Consider the following 20,346-nt stretch of genomic DNA (forward strand, 5'->3'; position numbering starts at 1 on the left):
TATTGTGGAACTCACAATAGGATGAAACGGCCGTCCAGTACTTTCGGGTTTTCCCTGATGGTCTAGCTTCCATTGACTCATGTTTTCAACTATGAAAATACTAAATCTCCACAAAAAACCCCTTTTGATAATAGTATTATTATTATATTGACAATATATCCGTCATCCCTGTATTGTATTTGTATCCTTTAAATAAATTACATTATCTCAGCTAAATAAGAAAATTGTACGTCTTTTATTTTTAGACAGTTCATGTTAAGTTTTATATATATATATATATCTGTTTTATTCATAATAAAACTTCCGTTTATTTCATTTTTCAACTACATTTATAAAGTGTCCAAATTGTGAAGTATATTTTCTTTTCGATAAACAACTTATTAGTCACGTAAATCCCAGTCAATTTTGTTTGTTATCTTTAATATAGACGGGGAGAGGGTGGTGAAAAATTAAATGAAAATTACTTCTGTCTATCATTAAGGTTATTTCCGTGTGTAACTGATTGATTATGGCCCTCGCCATATCCTTCAAATAAGTAATAAACCCTATATGATCACGTAACAATATTCATGAGTTATTTGAAAGACAGTATCAGCTTTGTGATAAGAAAATAAAATATACGGTCAGTACAACTGTATTCAACAAAACAACATGACATTAAAAATTTTGCTTGTATACATTACATAACCTTTTTCAAACCATCTTATGAAGTATAGTTATATTTATTAACTGATTTCATTTAGGTGACATGATTATTGAGGCTTACTCAGGCAGATAATCCTTTATATTGTATTCTGAATAGATTATCGATTGAGTGACCTTTTAGTGAACAGGTTTTGGGGTGAAATTAAACATGTTTTGAATGATTGATCTTCCAAACCATATGGTCTATATTGTATCTGGTGTATGGCTTAACAAAATCCAGAAAAATGAAACAATATCATTTATCATTCAGTCGTTTAGTTGGTAATTTTGACTACATAAACTCTTTAGACTTACTACATAACTTAAAAGGCGAACTGAATATTTAGTATTCGAATTCAATATGAAGTTGTTGAGTAACTCTAACTCCTACTGTTCTTACCTTTTCAAAAACTGGTCACTGATTCATTTCAGTATACGCTAAAAACATTCTTCTGATGAATAGTGAACATCAAATTTACGTAATTCATAGTTTAAAAGAACGTTTTATTATTCACAGCCTAGTGGCATATAAATCAATATCATCATATAACGAAATGAAGACAACTGATTTCCGAAATTTTGTGTCATGAGTACTTGGTTAGAATGACTTTATTAACAAAAAATTAAGTTCTACTTCTTTATTTTGTTACGAATGAAAAGTAGCAAAAACTTGTCCACAAATTGTTTTGTCCATAGAGGTAGTGATGAGCGAAGAACAGTCTAATATTATCTAGAACGATTGGATCAGACAAACTATTACGGATTAAACACGTTGATTAGGTTTATTAACTTTATTGCATTATGAAAACTTAATTATTTTCATGTTTTAGTCTTTTTTGAAAGCTGTTTATTGTAGTAGTTAATATAAAACACACGATACTTCGGATCCGTTGGCCAGACACTATCAGCAACATTCTACTATGGGAGAGAACAAACCAGATTCCATCCAGCGGAGAAAGAAATCAGGAAGAAGCGCTGGAAGTGGATAGGATACACATTGAGGAAATCACTCAACTGCGTCACAAGTCAAGCACTCATATGGAACCCTGAAGACCAAAGGAGAACACATTACGCCGAGAAATGAAGACTAACATGAAGAGAATGAATAATATTTGTATGGAAATAGAAAGGAAGGTCCAGGACAGAGTGGGTTGAAGAATGCTGGTCGGCAGCCTATGCTCCATTGGGAGTAGCAGGCGTAAGTAAGTAAGTAAGTAAGTAATATAAAACTCCCTCATTTTAAAAGTTTACTGAACAATGAAAAATATTAGTTTGTATTAGCGTATTCAAATTAAATCATGAAAGAATATTCATTGAATAATCAATAAATTATATATATATATATATATATATATATATATATATATTTGAATGTGTACTTCTACTTTCACCTAGTTCATTGGGCTAAACTCTATCTAAAAACCTAATTTATTCTCTCTTTTTTTATTCAATCACATTTCCACTTATTCATGTTCTTAGTATCAATCGGTTACAAGCTGGAATTAATTGATATTCCCTTTATTCTAGGACAAAAGTGTAATTGTATTATGATAGAAACTATCAAAGTTTTAATTGTTCCTTCAGTTAATTTTATTAGTAAGAAATTGAATAGAGCAATATATACAATCTGATATCATTTTAAAACAGCTCTACAAAATAAATGTTTGAAGATTATGATTTCTTGTAGTATGAGACGGACAAAACAAAAATAAGGATTAATTTAAAACTAGAATATTTACCAATCTGGCTTTCTTTAGTTTTCATAGTTGAAAGCGTGAGTTAATTGAAGCTAGACCACCAGGGAAAACCTGGAAGCACTGGACGGCCGTTTCGTCCTATTGCGGGACTCCTCAGCAGTGAGCATCCACGGCCTCGCCTCGCGAGATTCGAACCCAGTACCTACCAGTCTCGCGCCAGAGCACTTAACCGATAGACCACTGAGCCAGCATCCGATGGTGTTTATGTCTAACTCCAACCAATCCACGAAGTTGAGCAACCGTTCACCAATTGTCTTCAGTGAGTTTCAATCTCACAACAGACGTGGTTTGAATTCTACTGGTCACTGCTTCTCACTAGAACTCCTGGATTAACATCTCGAAGTCAGTCACCAGTGAGCATATGACTATTATTATCAGAAGGGGTCCCACAATAGGACGAAACGGCCGTTCAGTGCTTTCAGGTTTTCCTTGGTGGTCTAGTTTCCATTGACTCACGCTTTTAACTATGAAAATACTAAATCCCCACTAAAAACCCCTTGTGATAATACTTCAGTTTTGTTTAAAGTTAAATAACGTGAACTCACTTCCTTACTCTTACACACAATTTACTTAGACTAATTTAATGTTTTGTGAACTTATTTCATAGGATCACGAATATAATGTTATTAAGAATAAAAACAAAATTGAATTCATTAATGACCAGTGATTTTATTGATTTTTGATAAAATTAACTGTAAAATAGTGACTATGAAAACGATTATCTTCGTCTATGTGTATGTAAAACTTCATGTAGATTACTATGTACAGTTGAGAAGTCATAGAAAATAATACTGTGATATAACAGTCATTTTATTTTATGAATTCAGATTTCCTGAAAATGTGTACCAAACAACTCACATGAGAATAAACTCAAGATTATTAGCTTCACTCCGGACAGAATGTATTTAAATTATCAAGGTACAATCAATGGTATTTATTTCCAAGTGTATTTGCAATGTAAAATGTTCCAATATCTTTGGTGAGATATTAACTTATTAACTATTCGACTTAATCTTTTGGCTTTTGTTTCAAACATGAGCTTCTTACTATCCATCACAAAGGAAACTTCTAATGACTAAACCTTCACTTGTATTAAATGAATAAATAAGTGAAGTTGGAAAGTATGACTTACTTTTTTCCTATTTTACTTATGTTCAAGAATAAACACTGCTGATAAGTATGTACTAGAACCAAACTTTTCTCCAGTTTATCCCGGAGTCCAATTGTTTTTTTACAAAACAACTCGTGGTGCAAAATGTTGCCCTGTAAAAGTTAAACAGAAACTCTAGTTTCGCAAAATTCTATAACACTATGTGCAGCCTATGCTCCTCCACGAGGGGTAACAGGCGTAAGTAAGTAATGTCGATTGAGCTGCTATAGAGAGTAACAGAATCATTAGCGTAAGCGAAGTCACTACCCAAGTGTATTATTTTCAAGTTATTCTAGGTACCAGTAAATTTGTTCAATATTGGGTTTTTAACATTGATCCTGAACATACAATTTTGTACATTTCTTGATCTCTCCTGTCTATCTTCGTTATTTATGTATCATTAACTATGTATGTATCATTTTTATGTATCAATAACTAGACTACAAACCATGCAGAAAACCATATTCTGTTTAAATAAATCCAATAAACCACGTAATTATTTATATTTCATGACATATCACGGAAGATGAAATATCGATCAAACCGTGTATTTTAAAGAAGCTGTACTAATATCCATCATAATCTGTTTGATAGATCACTAATCAAACCATGTCTTTTTTAATTCATAATGTACAATTACATCACCACTGTGGTAACAGATTGTCAAGATTCATCTAACTCATCACAGTTTTATGAAATATACCTAAACCTCAAGAATTAACATCAAAAATCAGTTCGAAAATTAAACATTATTCATCATGAGTTTATTTCCGTTTCTTCGCTGACACATTTTCTATTATGAATCCAATTTTTGCCGTGCTGAGGCTTAAGCTGACAATAATAGATAAATCATTTATTTTAACTGCATATATATTACAATGAATGAGTGTTGAAGTTGTATTGAAACGACTTCCAAGAGTACAGTTTAACTGTGATTTCACCAGTTTGTTTCCGCTTAACAATAACGACGTAGAATACAAGGCAAACTATCTCAATGTTCATTGAAATCTTATATCCAACGTATTGTCGAAGATCTTTATGAATATTACTATGGATTTAATTATAGTTTATAAACATTGGCATTTGATGTTTTAGGTTCTCAGTGATATATCGTTAGAAATGTAGTGAGTTCAATCACCTTGTAAAAAAGTCCATTTCTGTTTCGCAATAAAGTACCTGCTGAAGCTTTAAAGGCTTTGCATTATACACTGATTATGGTAATAAAGAGTTACATTAACATCCAAATCAGCTATTTTATTCATTTTAATTTGCAATGACTGTAATCGTTTAAGAGGTTACTTATACCCTAAACTACTATCATTCAATGTGGTGGCTAAATTAATGTTCAACTTTCATCAATAATAATCATTCCAGTTAGATTAACCCTTTTATCTAGCCACACTATTTCCTAACAATGATTGAAAATAATAAATAAATAAACAATCCAGTAATATCACATTATGTTTTGCAACAATCAAATTAACAGCAAAACATTATTTCAGTAGTATACATAATTATGTACAGTATTAAATTTTATTTTTTTTTTAGAACAAAAGTGGTTGTATGTATGGCAGAAAAAAAAAGTGTACTTCATCTCTTACTTAATCATCTCATTTATAAACATATTCATTTATTTACGACAAATATATTTTCTTTCCACATTGATTTATGATAACATTGTTATTCACCACTCTTCCATTGTTGTTATTGTTGTTGCTATGTATTTATTGTTTTTCCCATTTTGTTCATAGATATATCTGGTTAAATTAATTAATTGATTGATTGATTGATTGAATATCTCTGATAGTAACTATTGAATCTTATCAATCCGGATGGTTCAATTTTTAATTTAATCAAAAATAATCAAAATATTTTCAATCATTTTAAACAAAAAAAAAAGATTTTTTTGAAAGATCTCCATTGTCATTGTCAAATACAACCAGTTTGAATAGAATTATATTTAAGTGTTTGATAATTTTCTTCATTAATTTGTACAAAAGAATATTGATGACTTTGTTGTGGATAATGATGATGATATGGATTATGTTGTATGGTATCATCATAAGATTGTTTAGATGATGGAGAATAATTTAGATTTTGTTGTGAAAGTGGTTTTTGTATAATGGAATCATGAAATTCATGAATTTTTGTTGTATCCGGTAATTTGATTGTTGGTTTATCATGAATTAAACATGGTAAATTTATAAAATGATAACATGATTGTAACCAATGTTTTGCTTGTGCTCTAAACTGTGGACCACTTAAACAATATAATAAAAAGTGTACAGCAAAGTTAGTATACCATAAAACATAAACAAATCGTTCAATACCAAAAACTAATACACCTCTAATCAACTCATCTTTTTCAATCCAAGTATTTAAATTAAATGCAAAATATATTACATCATAAACAAGAAGTGGACATACACTTATCATAAAAAACATATTAATTGCTAATAACATTGCTGTCAATGATGAAGATCTATTCATATTTGAACGACCTTTAATAGAATTTTTTACACAATGTTTTAATGCATTTGATTTACATCGTTTTCTAGGATATTGTATACCACTGACATTTGTTGGCATATCATCATTTAAACGAGTGTCATTTGTTAATTTGCCTGTTGTCAAAGCGCATGCACACTTTAATGATCCTTGTGTTGGTTGCTGTTGTTGTTGTTGTTGCTGCTGCTGCTGCATTGAAGCATGATTTAAAAATAAACGATTCTTTTGTCGTTTTTTATTAAAATCACTCATTCGTTTTAATTGTATTCCAATTAATCCATTAGCTATTAGCATAAATAAACATGGAATTACACATACTAATAATAGATCAATATATGGAAATATAGTTTGTGTAAAATAACTCGGTGTACATTTATAATAAGTAGTATTTATTGTAGAATTCATTGTATCAATATTATAATTCATTGTCCAAAAGAAATGTGAATCAAATACAAATAATATAATGGTTATACTGAAAATAGTTAACCATGCATTACGTGTTGTACATACACGTTTAGCATTAAATGGTTGTACAACCCATATTGCTCTATCTACAGTTACTGATACTAATAACCATACACTTAAATAAGCTAATGTATAACTTAAATATGGTGTTAAAATACATGAAATCAATGAATAATGCCTAATATCACTTGGAAATAAAAATGTATAATTAATGATAGTAACTAATAAACCAGTAAGTAAATAAAAGATATCAACAATAGCTAATACAGTTAAATATATTAATGTACTAGATTGTTGTAAACGTTTTGATTGTAATATAACTACAGTTAAACCATTACCAAATAAACCAAATATTAATATTAATAAATAGAAAGGTATACAAATATTTTTAATTAATATAACTAAAGTTGGAAGATTCATAGTTGAATTAGTTGTATGATTAGTATCCATGTGAAGGGTTGATAATATTCCATGAAGATAAAATAATTCTGGAAAAAAAAGAAGACAAAGAAAGAATATAGATAGAATGACATATTATGTAATCAATTTGATTGGTTTATCAAAATAGTTTAAACCAGTACGCCCTATATAACTGGCTCCATAGGAGCAGTTGAATTAGTAAATACACATAGATGTGGCGAATTCAGGCAATCTGTCTTTATTAATCGTTCTTATTGTGAAGCGGTTGTAGAAGACGGTACTCAGTCGAGCTGAATTTAATGTGTTCTGTACTACCTTTCTTAACCTCTGTGTTATACAGGGCGTACAATTCGACAAGTTCGTCAACGAATAAAGACAACACCATCCGTCGTGGTTGAGCAAAGGATAGGTAAAGGTGATTAAGAGTTCTATTCTCGTTCACTTAGTGGACACAGATCATCAAGTTGAACTGAACAAAGCTTTTAAAGTTATCTACCATATTCCATCAAATTTGCCGCATGGTTTACGAGATCGTCTGTTGCACATAGATGAAGTCATCACAATCCATATTTACAAACCGAACCTTTGTATCCAAAAGAAGTTTGTATAACCACTCTCGCTACCTTGGCCATCGGTATAGCGGAGTTTGTAGTAGAACTTTGGTAAACAATTATTTTATTCCTTCCATTTTTGTATTTTATTTATTCTCTACATTTGTCTCTTGATTCTTACATAACTACTATATTACGTAGCAACAGATTGATTTTCGAATAATAACCTTGATTAGTATTAATCCTTTTCTTCCAACTAATTAATGTTAGTTTATAATCGATATGTCATTATATAATTATTACGTAAGATATCTACTCGAAGAGTGTTATTTCATTATTGTAAATCATATATATTAGTGTAGAGCGATGATGAAAAACTAATTGAAAAGAAATTTCTTCGCTCGATTCGTTCCTTTTTAAAATATTTTAAACCAGTACCAATTCCTGGTATTATCAGATTTTCACTTGTTATGGTTGCTTTGTGAAGATATGAAACTATGTAAAGACATTTGAAATAGCTGTTATATCAATTGCATGAGTGTGTGCTTGCCCAGTTGATATATATGACATTATGAGATCGCTAATTAGAGAGGAGTGGATTATCGATCAGAGCTATGATACACAAAAGCCGTATGAGCAGTCTCGAGTACTTATCAGTCCTGCTATCTGCCCAGCCCAGTCAATTAAGTCCAGAACATCAATAACAGCCTCTGCAATATGAATCATTATTCTCAAACATACTGGGTTTATATTACCGAAACAACTGACCACATCGTACCATGAAATAGAAAATAACATCTGTACAAGATTTAGTCAAATGTGGCTGCGAACAGGGGGGACAGTAATCAATAGACTGGGTATAACTCAAGAAATCGTATAATAATAGCCTATAGGTCAAAATAAAGCTTATAATAAGAGGGATATGAATATGAATAGCTAAACTACTTACCAATTATAAACTTAGAAATATACATATCATATTGGTCCATAAATAATTCTCAAAGTTACCATTCATAAGTCTCAACGGGATATAACAGTAGCAAATATGATAACTGGAGAATTAATAAAGATAAGTGAGGGCTGGAATATAGGTTTTATTACAGTTTATGATTGAATGAGTTGTTGAAATAGAAACATTCATCTTATATGACGACCGGAATTTACATATAATTTATTAGGAAACTAGGATTAATGAAAGAAACTTTATATGAAGATAAAAAATTATTCAATGAATAAACTGGATGAAAATTTTGATGGACCACAAACTAATTCAGATCTCAAAGAAAAATAAATGTAATACTGAATATGTGCCTAAATGACTAAGGTCTATCCTTCAGAAGTAAAGTTCAAAACTATGGTTAAATAGTTATCTAGTGCTATTTGGTTTCTAAAAACCACTATTTAGACCTAACGAAAGCGGAATAAAACACATAAATAGTGCAAATTAACCATTAATGAATGATTCTATACAGCAAAGTTGATTACATTAAAAACAAGTAATAGAAATTCCAAGATGAACTAAACGTATAACAAACAAATGTACTAGAATATATATTTAAGTCAAGCAGTGCGTGAACTAAAAGTGAGATGATTAAGACTTTCATACAGACTCTCAAGTATGACCGAAAATTAGGTCCCTCTTTCTGTTACTACAAATATATAAATACACCATTTTTATGGTGAAGGTGCACCACTCACACAGTGTAATGACGGACACTTGAAAATAGAGTTACCATTCGGAACATAAGTAATTGCGCAATATTCGTTACGTCAGGAAGTTTGAAAAGTATTTACAGTATGTCAATTTATTTCTATGTTAGACTACATGTCATAGTAACATGGCCTTGAGCATGAGCTGTTAGTGCTACTATATTATTAATGCAATAAAATATGACTTTGTAAGGCTTACTAGAAATAGGCTTACAACTATTTAACTCAAAGATAAATTCTTTTGGAATTTTTAATTATTTCGTTATTCGATAAACAACATCTAATTTCTGTTTACTCAATAAAGTTATGTATTCATTTTGGTGAAATTTTCAGTTTTAACTTACAGGTCAAAGCTAAATAAATTGAACTATTCTTATGTTTTTAATTTGAGAGGATTTATTAGGATTATTAAATTTCATGATCTATATCAAAAATGGATTTAAGTTAAAGAACCGTTGAAGGCCAGGAAGCACAACAAAGATGTTGCATCCAGCTATAGGACTCCTATTCAGTGCGCATCCACCGCAACACTGGGGATCTAACCTGAACCTTGCCGGTTTTCAGTTTTTGTTTAATTAAGGCCAACCCGTGATGTCAACTATCAAACCCAACAATTTCTGTGATTATCTCATACTAATAATAATTATGTGCTCATAAGTGACCGATGTTGAGAAGTAATTCCTCAATTATTAATGCGAAATTTTAACCACTGTAGTCTAGCCATGTCCACTGCAAGACAATTTCTCGCTAATGACATTCAAATATGTTGCTCAATATCACAAACTGATTGGTGTTCGATATATAAACCGTCGAATGCAGACACAGCAGTTGAATTAATAAAAACTCACCGCGAGACCTAGAAGTCTAGCATTCGATCCATGAAATGTTCATGAAAGTACATCTCTGAGGAATCCCATACTATGATGAAAAAGATTTTCAGCGCTATTTAGTCTCCATTGTTCAATGATTCTTAAAAAGTTCTATAGAGGTATGCTTATTATGATGAATATTGACTCGAAAACCAGTGCTTGCTAGCTTTAAATTGCTCGCTTATTTATGTTAGTCTATGTATAAAATCATTCTCAAATACATTTTTATGTATTTATGAATCTCCATAAAAGATATTGGATGGATTGATCCATAATTTGATACAACATAATTTTGGTGGTATTATATATTCTGAGTTAAATGTTTCAATTACAATGCATTCATTGCCATTTGAGATAACATGGTCAATAATGTTTAATTTTCTATAAAACATAACAACGTAAAATGAATAGATCAGATGTGAATTGACAATCTGAGCCATAAACCTACTTAAAGTGATTATTGCCTTTACTTATCGCATGTGTTACGTTCAAGTTTAATTGATCCTTCTATTACAACAGGAGTATATTTCAAAATAATTTTCTACCAATTAGTAGTATGAAAAATGTTAATTTACCACAATCATAATGTGAGTTGCAGTGGACTTTTTGAGCGAACTAACTAGTATATATATATATATATATATATATATATATATATATATATAGAGAGAGAGAGAGAGAGAGAGAACATGAGGTCAATCATCTCTAGGATATTTTATACCCTATCAATTTTCGATCAAATTATTTTCTTACGCTTCATTTACTAAAGGGATTGTTAAAATTATTATTATGAAAAAGCATTATATAATTATTTATACAACTAATAAGTAAGATTGTGTGGAGTATTACGGATTGGACTCTTTAAATATTAACTCATTTATTGTGTTATAAACATTTTTATCCCGGGACTTTTTATCATAATGACAGAGTAAGGAAGAAAATGAATGTTCTATTTTGGAGACTTTTATTGTACCTAACTACTATGATCTAAGATAATGTACAAATGACTTGGATTTTTATTATTTGAATTAATAAGTCGATTGAAGCTAGGCTACCATGGAAAACCTGAAAGCATTGGACGGCCGTTCCGTCCTAGTATAGTACTCCTCAGCAGAGTGCATCCACGGTTCCAGGTTTTTCATGGTGATCTAGCTTCAATCGACACATGAATTCAGCTGTTAAAAATTACTACAATATCCACAAAACCCCAATTTTTTTAAATTATTTGTTTGTGATTTTTTGTTTCGGACTATTGTTCATTAGGAATTCATGATCAAGTTGTTGACATATCAACTTGACTCTCTGTTATATCTAGAGCTTTGGTTCTTACAATGCCGCGTACTACTAGACTACTTGAACGATCGAACCCCCAACGTCGCAAGAGAGACGACAGAAGACTAGTAAGTAGGAATTTTATTCCCCAGAACAGTATCAAAATATAGTACAAAAATCTCATGTATTTATAGTTTTTTGGCTGAAAGTAAATCATCATCTCGGACAGCCAATAAGCACATGGGGGTTCATTCTTATCCATCCCATAGGGAAGCTACACGTCGACATTCTAGAATGTTCCCCCAGTGGTGATTGGATAGAATGCCTTCGGCTCTTTCTGGGCTTCTTGAGGCTTCCTAGAGTTTGCCAACGAGCCAACCTTACACTCTTAATAAAAGTAGAACTAACTCAAAGTAAGGAAATGATCTACCATAGATGAACACCAATAATTAAACCATAAAGCATATGACATTGTAAGAAATAAAGTTTTTCATAGGAGGTGGTTTAAGATCATATTTTACTCAATTATATCATTTTTATTCTGATTATCTACTGAATTATGGTTTAGTAAAAATGTTTATCTGACATACAAGTTGAGTTTTTTTTATTTATTCATCAATTAAATAATCTAATCTACCATCTGTTTCACATTCGATAGTTTTTTTATGAAATGTTATGTATCTTCAGAAGTAATCAAATAAGAGTGAAACTGACTCTACGTCGTGGATGAATTTCATGACATGAATGTCTAAACTTATTTATTAAAAAGTTTATTTTATTTGACATATGATTGAGATCTTCATGTCTCACATCTAGGCAACAGCTCAGCACACTACTTTAAGGCTAGACAATAGTGAAATAAGATGACGACCGGTGTAGTAACATAAAATATGCAGTTACAAAACCACTATCCCTAAAATTCACTGACCGTTTTATATACCCAACATCCGTAGTGGCTGAACAAATGTCGAGCCCACATAGGTTATTCTAGTTTCTGGACAAGCCAATTTATCCATACTTCTTGAGTCACATTTCGACCTGGTTAATTATTTGCTTCGCTTCGCCTAACAGCCTTGCCTTGCTTTGTCTCGATTTGATTTGACTACAAATATTGAGTAACGCTTAATTAAAGTGAGTTGCCTGACACACCTTCTCCACCGCGCATCATTTCGCTTCGTTTCCCCAATCGTTTTTTCTGCATCAACGATTCTATGAAATACATATATTCAAAATTCGTTCTCGTATATGACTTGTTTTTATTCCGTCATTCAGTAATGCAAGTTAAGTCGATGATTACATACAAGGATTGGAGACATGTATATTTCGATAACGATTATCACACGATCAAATTGGAGTCAGATATTACAGGGCCACTAAACGTTCACTAAATCAGGTCATCATAGGATGTGATCCACTTTAAAACTAAATAATTGTCAAGAGACTCTTATTATTCACATCTGATAACTATATTAAATTTACTTTATCATGCATTTGTTCTGTTAGAAAGTGTCAACAGAAACGTTTCTTTAACTTTTCTGTATCTTCAGATGAGTGTCAGTATTTAAAAACAAATTCAAGTATTTAGGAACATAGTTCTTATTACCTTCAACGTTAATGTAATGTCCTGTTCAATAAAATAATTAGTATTTATATAATATATGTTTGTTATTCAGGTTTAATCTATCCTTACGTGTTATGCACATTTACTCGTCGAATTATTCAACTATTATATCGTAGGTTTGTGTACTATGAGTTTTCCTAAGCTTTACTTTATAAGTATTTGCTCTGTACAAGTACATTCAATACTTTTGTTCCTTTCTAATACATTTTTGACATAAGCGATTACTTAATCATTTTAACAAGCCAATACAGTTCTATCTCATTAATTCGAAGTAATCAATTAATTTTTAAATTCAAAAGACTCTGGGAGCAGTAAGACGTCGGTTGTATGAATTGTTAGTTTACTTATTTAAATTCTTATTCCAATATCGTATTTCTCATGGAAGTTACATGACCACTTTCGTTGAACACCATAACCTAGTAATGTGTTTCTCATTATTGTGTTATCGAGTATATTTACTGATGAAACTTCCTTATTCATTTAAGCCCTTAAAAGTTATATATATAAAATTGCAGGATTCGAATAACATAGTTTAACGAAAAATCTGTAAGATTGCTGATTTTTTCACCAATTTGTAAACGTATGATATTATATAACCAAAATATATCATTCAAGTCGTTTTTTAACAATGAATAAAATTAATCATCTTGGTCTGCAGCTACTTTACCCATGTCATATAAGATTTTGCAAGATACCTAAAAGTCCTATATACTATTGATGGTTCACATAAATAAAAAATCGTTAGCTAGAATAGAATACACGTTCGGGAATCTTTATTCGATGATAGTTATCCGGATGAAGTCAGTCTATAGCAAGAAATATCAGTAAAGTGAACATATCGTTATGAAAAACATTTCTATGGAAACTTTTACTTCATTCAAATCATGAACTGATTCAAGTTAAACAATCATTAAAGGCAAAGCATCATTCATGTGAACATTCTAATTGTAAAACGACCTAAATATCTACGACATTTTTTCTACCTAATAATGTCAGTTGAGAAATAATATTTTCGAGTAATGGTACGGTAAATTCATAATTTATTCGTTGATTGCATAGTAACTAAAAAGGTAATATAAAGTTATTTTATTGAAATGAAAAATTGCCTATGAAGTATACAGCCTTTAATTATTTTCCAGAGATGAAAATGTTGTGTTTTTTTATACCATAACTGCATCGGCGCTTAGAACATCATATGTGTATCTACCGAAATATAGTAATGTATGTACATTGGAAAAGTGAAGGATGTATAAAAAGATATTCCTGCTTTCTAAATGTCATTAAACAATAGGATCTAATATTATTTAATGATGGTTTCTAAGGTGATCGAATCAGCTGACACATTTTCCAAATAGTTCCAAATTCGAATAAAGTCATGAATTGTACAATGAAATAATTAAAGCAAATAACCCTTAAACTTCTAAATGATCTACTTTACTACTACATTTTCTGAACATAATTGTTCAATATAATCACTAGTTTCTTTCTAATATCAATAATTAAAAATCGATGTTCAATTATTTCTGCATTAGAATAATGAAAAAGAGGTAGCTGTTAGCATAGCCAATGTATCGTATTCAGCAAAAAAATTTCATAATTTCCTTTAACCAACTAATACTGGTAATCTAATAAGCCGATTTACTAATATCCCTAGTGTCAGCCCTAGAATTCTTGTGTCAAAGGAGAAGTGATAATAATTTGGAAAAAACGTTGAATCCCGATTAAATAATGGTATAATCAAATTAACGAATAGAAAAATGTAGTGACTAAAAGAGACGATAATAATTTGATAAATCTATCCACTGTCTAAACAGTAAGTCTAAGGATGCTTAAAAAACTCGCTTGAATAAAACTTTTGGATACTAGCTAATTGAAACATAAGACACTTAGTATGTTTAGATTACTAGGAGCTATTTCGCATTGTTTCTGGATAATTTAAGTTAGCAAAAACGAACTCGACCCTTATTTAGAGATGATTATATTACAGTTAATGTAGAGACTGAATATTTTGTAAAGATAAGGGACACAGTGGTTCAATGAGAAGTCGCTAAATGGGAAGGCTATGTTGTGTCAATCAAAAACGTTCTAATGATAAGTGGATGTGACTGACCAAGTATCCATTTTGTTTTCTAGAGAGAACATATGTATATAAGCTTAAGAATGTAATTTTTTGTAGCCCGATAAACTACCTCCTTCACTGTAAGTATTCTCACTCACTAACAAGTTGGGGTCTTGCATATAGGACGATCATTTGTCACTATCAGTCTCCGTCATCACGTTTCATAAAAGTCACCCCTAATTTTAGCTTTTTCAAAGCCAATTATTATGATAATACTCAATTCATTTTTACATTTGGTGAATACATTTTGTTTCAAAAGGCTTTTAAATAAGTATTTCGTATAAATGACCAACAGTGAGAAGTTAGGTTTTGGGAATCGAGCTGTAGTAATTCCACAGCATGTTCGGTTGGTCTGACTGATAGGTCAGACAGATTAATTAAATTTATCACAGTTTCCATAAGATTGTTATATTTTACATTTGTTGTGCCACTACCAATTCAACTTGTCATTATTCTGTTGATTCCCAGTGATTTCAAATCAGTCGATCCAAGTTCTGCAACAATATGAGCAAATAACGATGTGAACGCTATTAATTGTTCTTTCAATATTTCTTTCAAATAATGAATTCACAACAAACGTCTCATAATGGTTTGACTTTAATCAGTTTACATTCGTTTTTCTTTGACGCTACGTTATCGCTTTCTGCATTAAAGATATAAAATTTTTGTGAATACTGGTCGAAATATAGGATCACTGTGATACTTATGATGATTCCAAAGAAACCGTGTCATAAATCTGCTTCCAGCCAACCTGACTCTATTCAAGCAATCTGAACTACACTGATTAACATTCTTAAATCAATCGAAAAGTAGCTCTTGTAAATGGGTAGTTTGTTGATAAGAAAACAAAAGTATTATTCTTCGATAATTCTGATTATGAAGGATTCCAGACAAGTTTGCTGGACGAAACGTTGGAATCATTTTAAATTTCGTTCGCTGAGTTTATTTCAAATTAAATTTTCACAAACAAAATTCAGTTGGACTTTACAGATTTAATGAGTCTGTTTAAATCTACAGTTAACCATGTCTGTAAAAGAAAAAACTTCTTATAAATATAGAATATCCGCTTTCATAATCTCGTATAATTATCAAAATTAACTTTGAAAAGTCTCCACATTGTTTCTGGTGAGGATTAGATATCTAGGGTTAGAAATAAAGATCTAGGGTTACTTTTTTCATCACGAACGGGCATCCGTTATAAAACTACAGTGCTTTGTAGCAATAAGAATGAATGAATTTCGTGATTAAATACAAGATTTACTATCTTATAAACTAATCTAAAAGTTGCATTCTCAGTTCTGACTAGCTTGTCCCTAGATCATACCTTCATTAAAACAACTTGTAATTTTGAAAATTAAAAAAAAGTATTATATTAGTTGGGTAACAAATGTAATATCCAATAGTTGATTGTAAAGTTATACATTTCTTAAAATAATTAGCAGATAATTTTGAATCTTTTGTAAAATCAATTATACATTATCAATTAAAAAGTAATGAGTTTAGATTGATATAATGATTGGATTAATGTTAAACCACTATTGAAAACCTGGAAGCACTGGACAGCCATCTCGTCCTAGTACGAGACTCATCAGCGTGCGCATCCGCGATCCCGCTATCGAGACTCGAACCGAATACCTTCGGTCTAAGTGGTCTAACATTGATCCATTCATGATATCAATCTAACCATAACAATCTTTACAACCGTATACTGATAAATAATGAATAAAATCAAAAATATCTGACATAAACACTCTTGATTACACAAAAGACTTCTAAGTATAAAAAGTATTATTTACATTTTTTAAAATTCATTTGATTCTCAAAATTATTTTCATAAATATAATTAGTGTTTATTCCGTTTACATTTCTCAAATAAATGATGAGACTAGTTATCAATGCTTATTTGATTTGTGTAAAGACTTAAAATTGTGGAGGTTATTTACTTTTAAAATAGCTTAATAAGAAACGATCTACACTAATTCAATTTATGTACGACAGTGTTTTATACTAAGATGGTAATTGAAGATAGTCAACAGGAAACCCTAGACCTGACACCCATCAGCAACGTATACCTGTAATCTTAAGAGAACTGATGCTCCCTGACGGATTCGATCCCACGCCACCTAGCTTTACAGTCAGAGACGTTATCACTGAGCTATCCGGACCACGAGTGACCTCTTGTAGGATTCAGATGTATTTAGAATTAATTGATCACTGGGTGGTGGTGTTTTGTGCTGTTTGAAATTTCCGTTTAGCAAAATATAGTTGTTTATTGAATTCATAATCTTAAATTTTTATCCAGTTTTATAATGCTAACCTAGAAACTGAAAAAAACACCATGTAGTCACTATTTTAATATCTACCAGATAATTTTCTATTTTTCTCCGAAAAACTTTACAAATTATTTTTGGAAAATATTTTTTCGGTGACTATTTAGTTGGAAATAAATAACAATATTAAATACTGTGTATCCTATAAAAAGCCGTTGGCAACAATTTAACTGAAATGTGACTAATTTTTCGTCTGATTTCTTTCTTTCTGTAAAATATCTATCGTTTCAAATATTATGGTTCGTCAAAGTGAATAAGTAAATACAGATGATATAGACAGAAACATAAGTAAATAGTAATTGCATACAAAACAATAGCCACTTCATAATATAAGTAGTATTTGTTTAAACGAAATGAATAATCATTTTATTTTAATGATTAAAGACAAATTGAATTTATCAATTAGAAAGTATTTCCGTAGAAAATGTTAATTAAATGGCTAAGGGACACATTTTTTTTCAAAGGATCACCTACATATTGTAATTTGCCCTTCGGGCCCTTGCTTTGTTTTAAATTGTTTTCTAAATTTTAAATGCGAACTTTTCATGTTCTCAATCTTTATGAATAATAATGACTTGTTTATTGCATAACTGTAAATATGACGGAAATAGAGCATGACTTGCCAGTAACACATAGATCTGATTGGTCGTTAGCATATTTGATAAAATGTCAAGTGAAAATATGAGATAAATTTAATTATAGCGTCATAGAAACACTGAAGATAGTGTGTGTATACATAAAATAAGAGGTACTGGATATATGTATATGTATATATATATATATATATATATATATTCTAAAGTAAATTGAATTGAGAAGGCAGTTTTGTGGAGAGTTTAGTAATTTTAAAGTTGAGTTAATGAGTCAATTGAAGCTAGATCACCATCGAAAACCTGGAAGCACTGGATGGCCGTTTAGTCCTATTGTGGGACTCCTCAACAATTCGCATCCACGATCCCACCTCGCGAGATTCGAACACAGGACCTACCAGTGTCATAATAGGACGAAATGGCCGTCCAATGCTTCCAGGTTTTCGATGGTGGTCTAGCTTCATTTGACTCATGATTTCAACTATGAAAATAATTAGTAAACTGAAGAAGAGTTTAAGAAAGAAAAGAAAACAATGAAGAATATTTTCACAATTAAAACATACTCATACTCCATTTGAATAATGAGTAGTATTTCACTATTTTAATCAATCACCACAAAAAGAAATAATAAAATTAATCTTAATTATTCATTGGTTATTATATGTAAAAATTATATTTGAAATAATTTCAGCAATTGAAATTTAAACAGTTCTAATGTTTCATCCACCTAACTTGTCTGAACTTCTTCAGGGTAATAAGAATCAAAATCATCAAAGGAATATATAGTGTTAGTTTGGCTGGTTTGGTTAGTTTGAACAAATAGACGTCTTTTTATAATTGTACTATTTCATTGTTAAATAACTTTCTTACTTCCTTCTATATACTGTATATAATGTAAATAACTTGGATAATATTAGTGTAATTTAATGTAAATCTAATCAAATAAGACAATCTATAAGGTTTATTAAACAAAATTACATTTTCATTTTATAACACATAGTCTTCATTGAATTTAGTTAATAATAAAGAAATTTATGTAGATAAATTTTGTTTCCCTTGAGAAATTTATATAAATGATTAACCAACAACGACAACAAAAACAACGAAAAAAAAAGAATAAAATTCATGTTCTTGTTTTTGGTGCTTCGATTGATAGAATAATAAATAATGAGAGAAAAAAAAATTGAACGAAACATTATGGATATTACTCAATTGATTTTTTAAAAATAAACCACTTCTGAGGAGTCTCACAATAGGATGAAACAGCTGTCCAGTGCTTCAAGGTTTTCTATGGTGGTCTAGCTTCAATTGACTCATGATTTAAACTATATAAAATTATTAAATAATTTATTATGATGAATTTAGTGGTTCATTGATAAGAAAAAAATTTTTTCAATGTATTGTTTTTCAGTAGTGTTAATAAAAAAGATTGTTACGGCTTAACTTAACCTGTCTAATTGACCTTTTAATTTTCATATACAAAAATAGCTTAACAAGTATATTATGGTGTAATCAGATTGTTCGAAATGTATTGCGCGCGTATATCACATCATTCTGATAAACTTCATCTTCTCATCGTAATATCGAAATTTATCAAAGGGACTAATTGTTTCAAAAAGATTTAAATTTTAATCTGTCCATAATGAAAGATTAAAATATAAAAGTGTTAGATTGATACATAAAATCTTATTAGCTCAGTACTACATTATGAGACAATTTAGAATATAAGTAATCTGAATTGTCAGAGAAGCTTTGGAGGATGTGAAATCATTTACACGGTGGATCTGATGCAAATGTGAAGACGCGGATCGGCAAAGCAAGAACAGCATATTTACAATTGAAGAACATCTGGAACTAAAAACAACTGTCAACCAACACCAAGATCTGAATTTTCAATACAAATGTCAAGACAGTTCTACTGTATGGGACGGAAACCTGGAGAAATACGAAAACCATCACCCAGAAGATACAAATGTTTATTAACAATTGTCTACGCAAAATACTTCGAAATGAAGACAACTGATTTCTGATATTTTATGCGTTATGAGTACTTGGTTAGAATGACTTTATTAACAAAAAATTAAATTCTACTTCTTTACTTGTTACAAAACTCGTCCACAAATTGTTTTGTCCATCGAAGTAGCGATGAGCGAAGGACAATCTAATATTATCTAGAACGATTGGATCAGACAAACTATTACGGATTAAACACGTTGATTAGGTTTATTATCTTTATTACAATATGAAAACTTAATTATTTTCATGTTTCAGAACAAACCAGATTTCAGTGGAGAAGGAAA

The 20,346-nt window shown here is 30.4% G+C and overlaps 1 protein-coding gene across 1 annotated transcript; it reads right to left on the reverse strand.

Moving 5' to 3' along the window:
• Window positions 1-5,520: 5,520 nt before the first annotated feature.
• Window positions 5,521-7,052, reverse strand: Smp_129810 (putative rhodopsin-like orphan GPCR; the record flags this gene model as incomplete). The annotated part of the gene is made up of 1 exon (XM_018790005.1): window positions 5,521-7,052. Exon 1 carries the CDS (start codon window positions 7,012-7,014, stop codon window positions 5,521-5,523), a length of 1,494 nt encoding a protein of 497 aa, XP_018655392.1. The 5' UTR covers window positions 7,015-7,052.
• Window positions 7,053-20,346: the final 13,294 nt, after the last annotated feature.

Source organism: Schistosoma mansoni, chromosome W (assembly GCF_000237925.1).
Source record: "Schistosoma mansoni strain Puerto Rico chromosome W, complete genome".
Taxonomy (NCBI): Eukaryota; Metazoa; Platyhelminthes; class Trematoda; order Strigeidida; family Schistosomatidae; genus Schistosoma; species Schistosoma mansoni.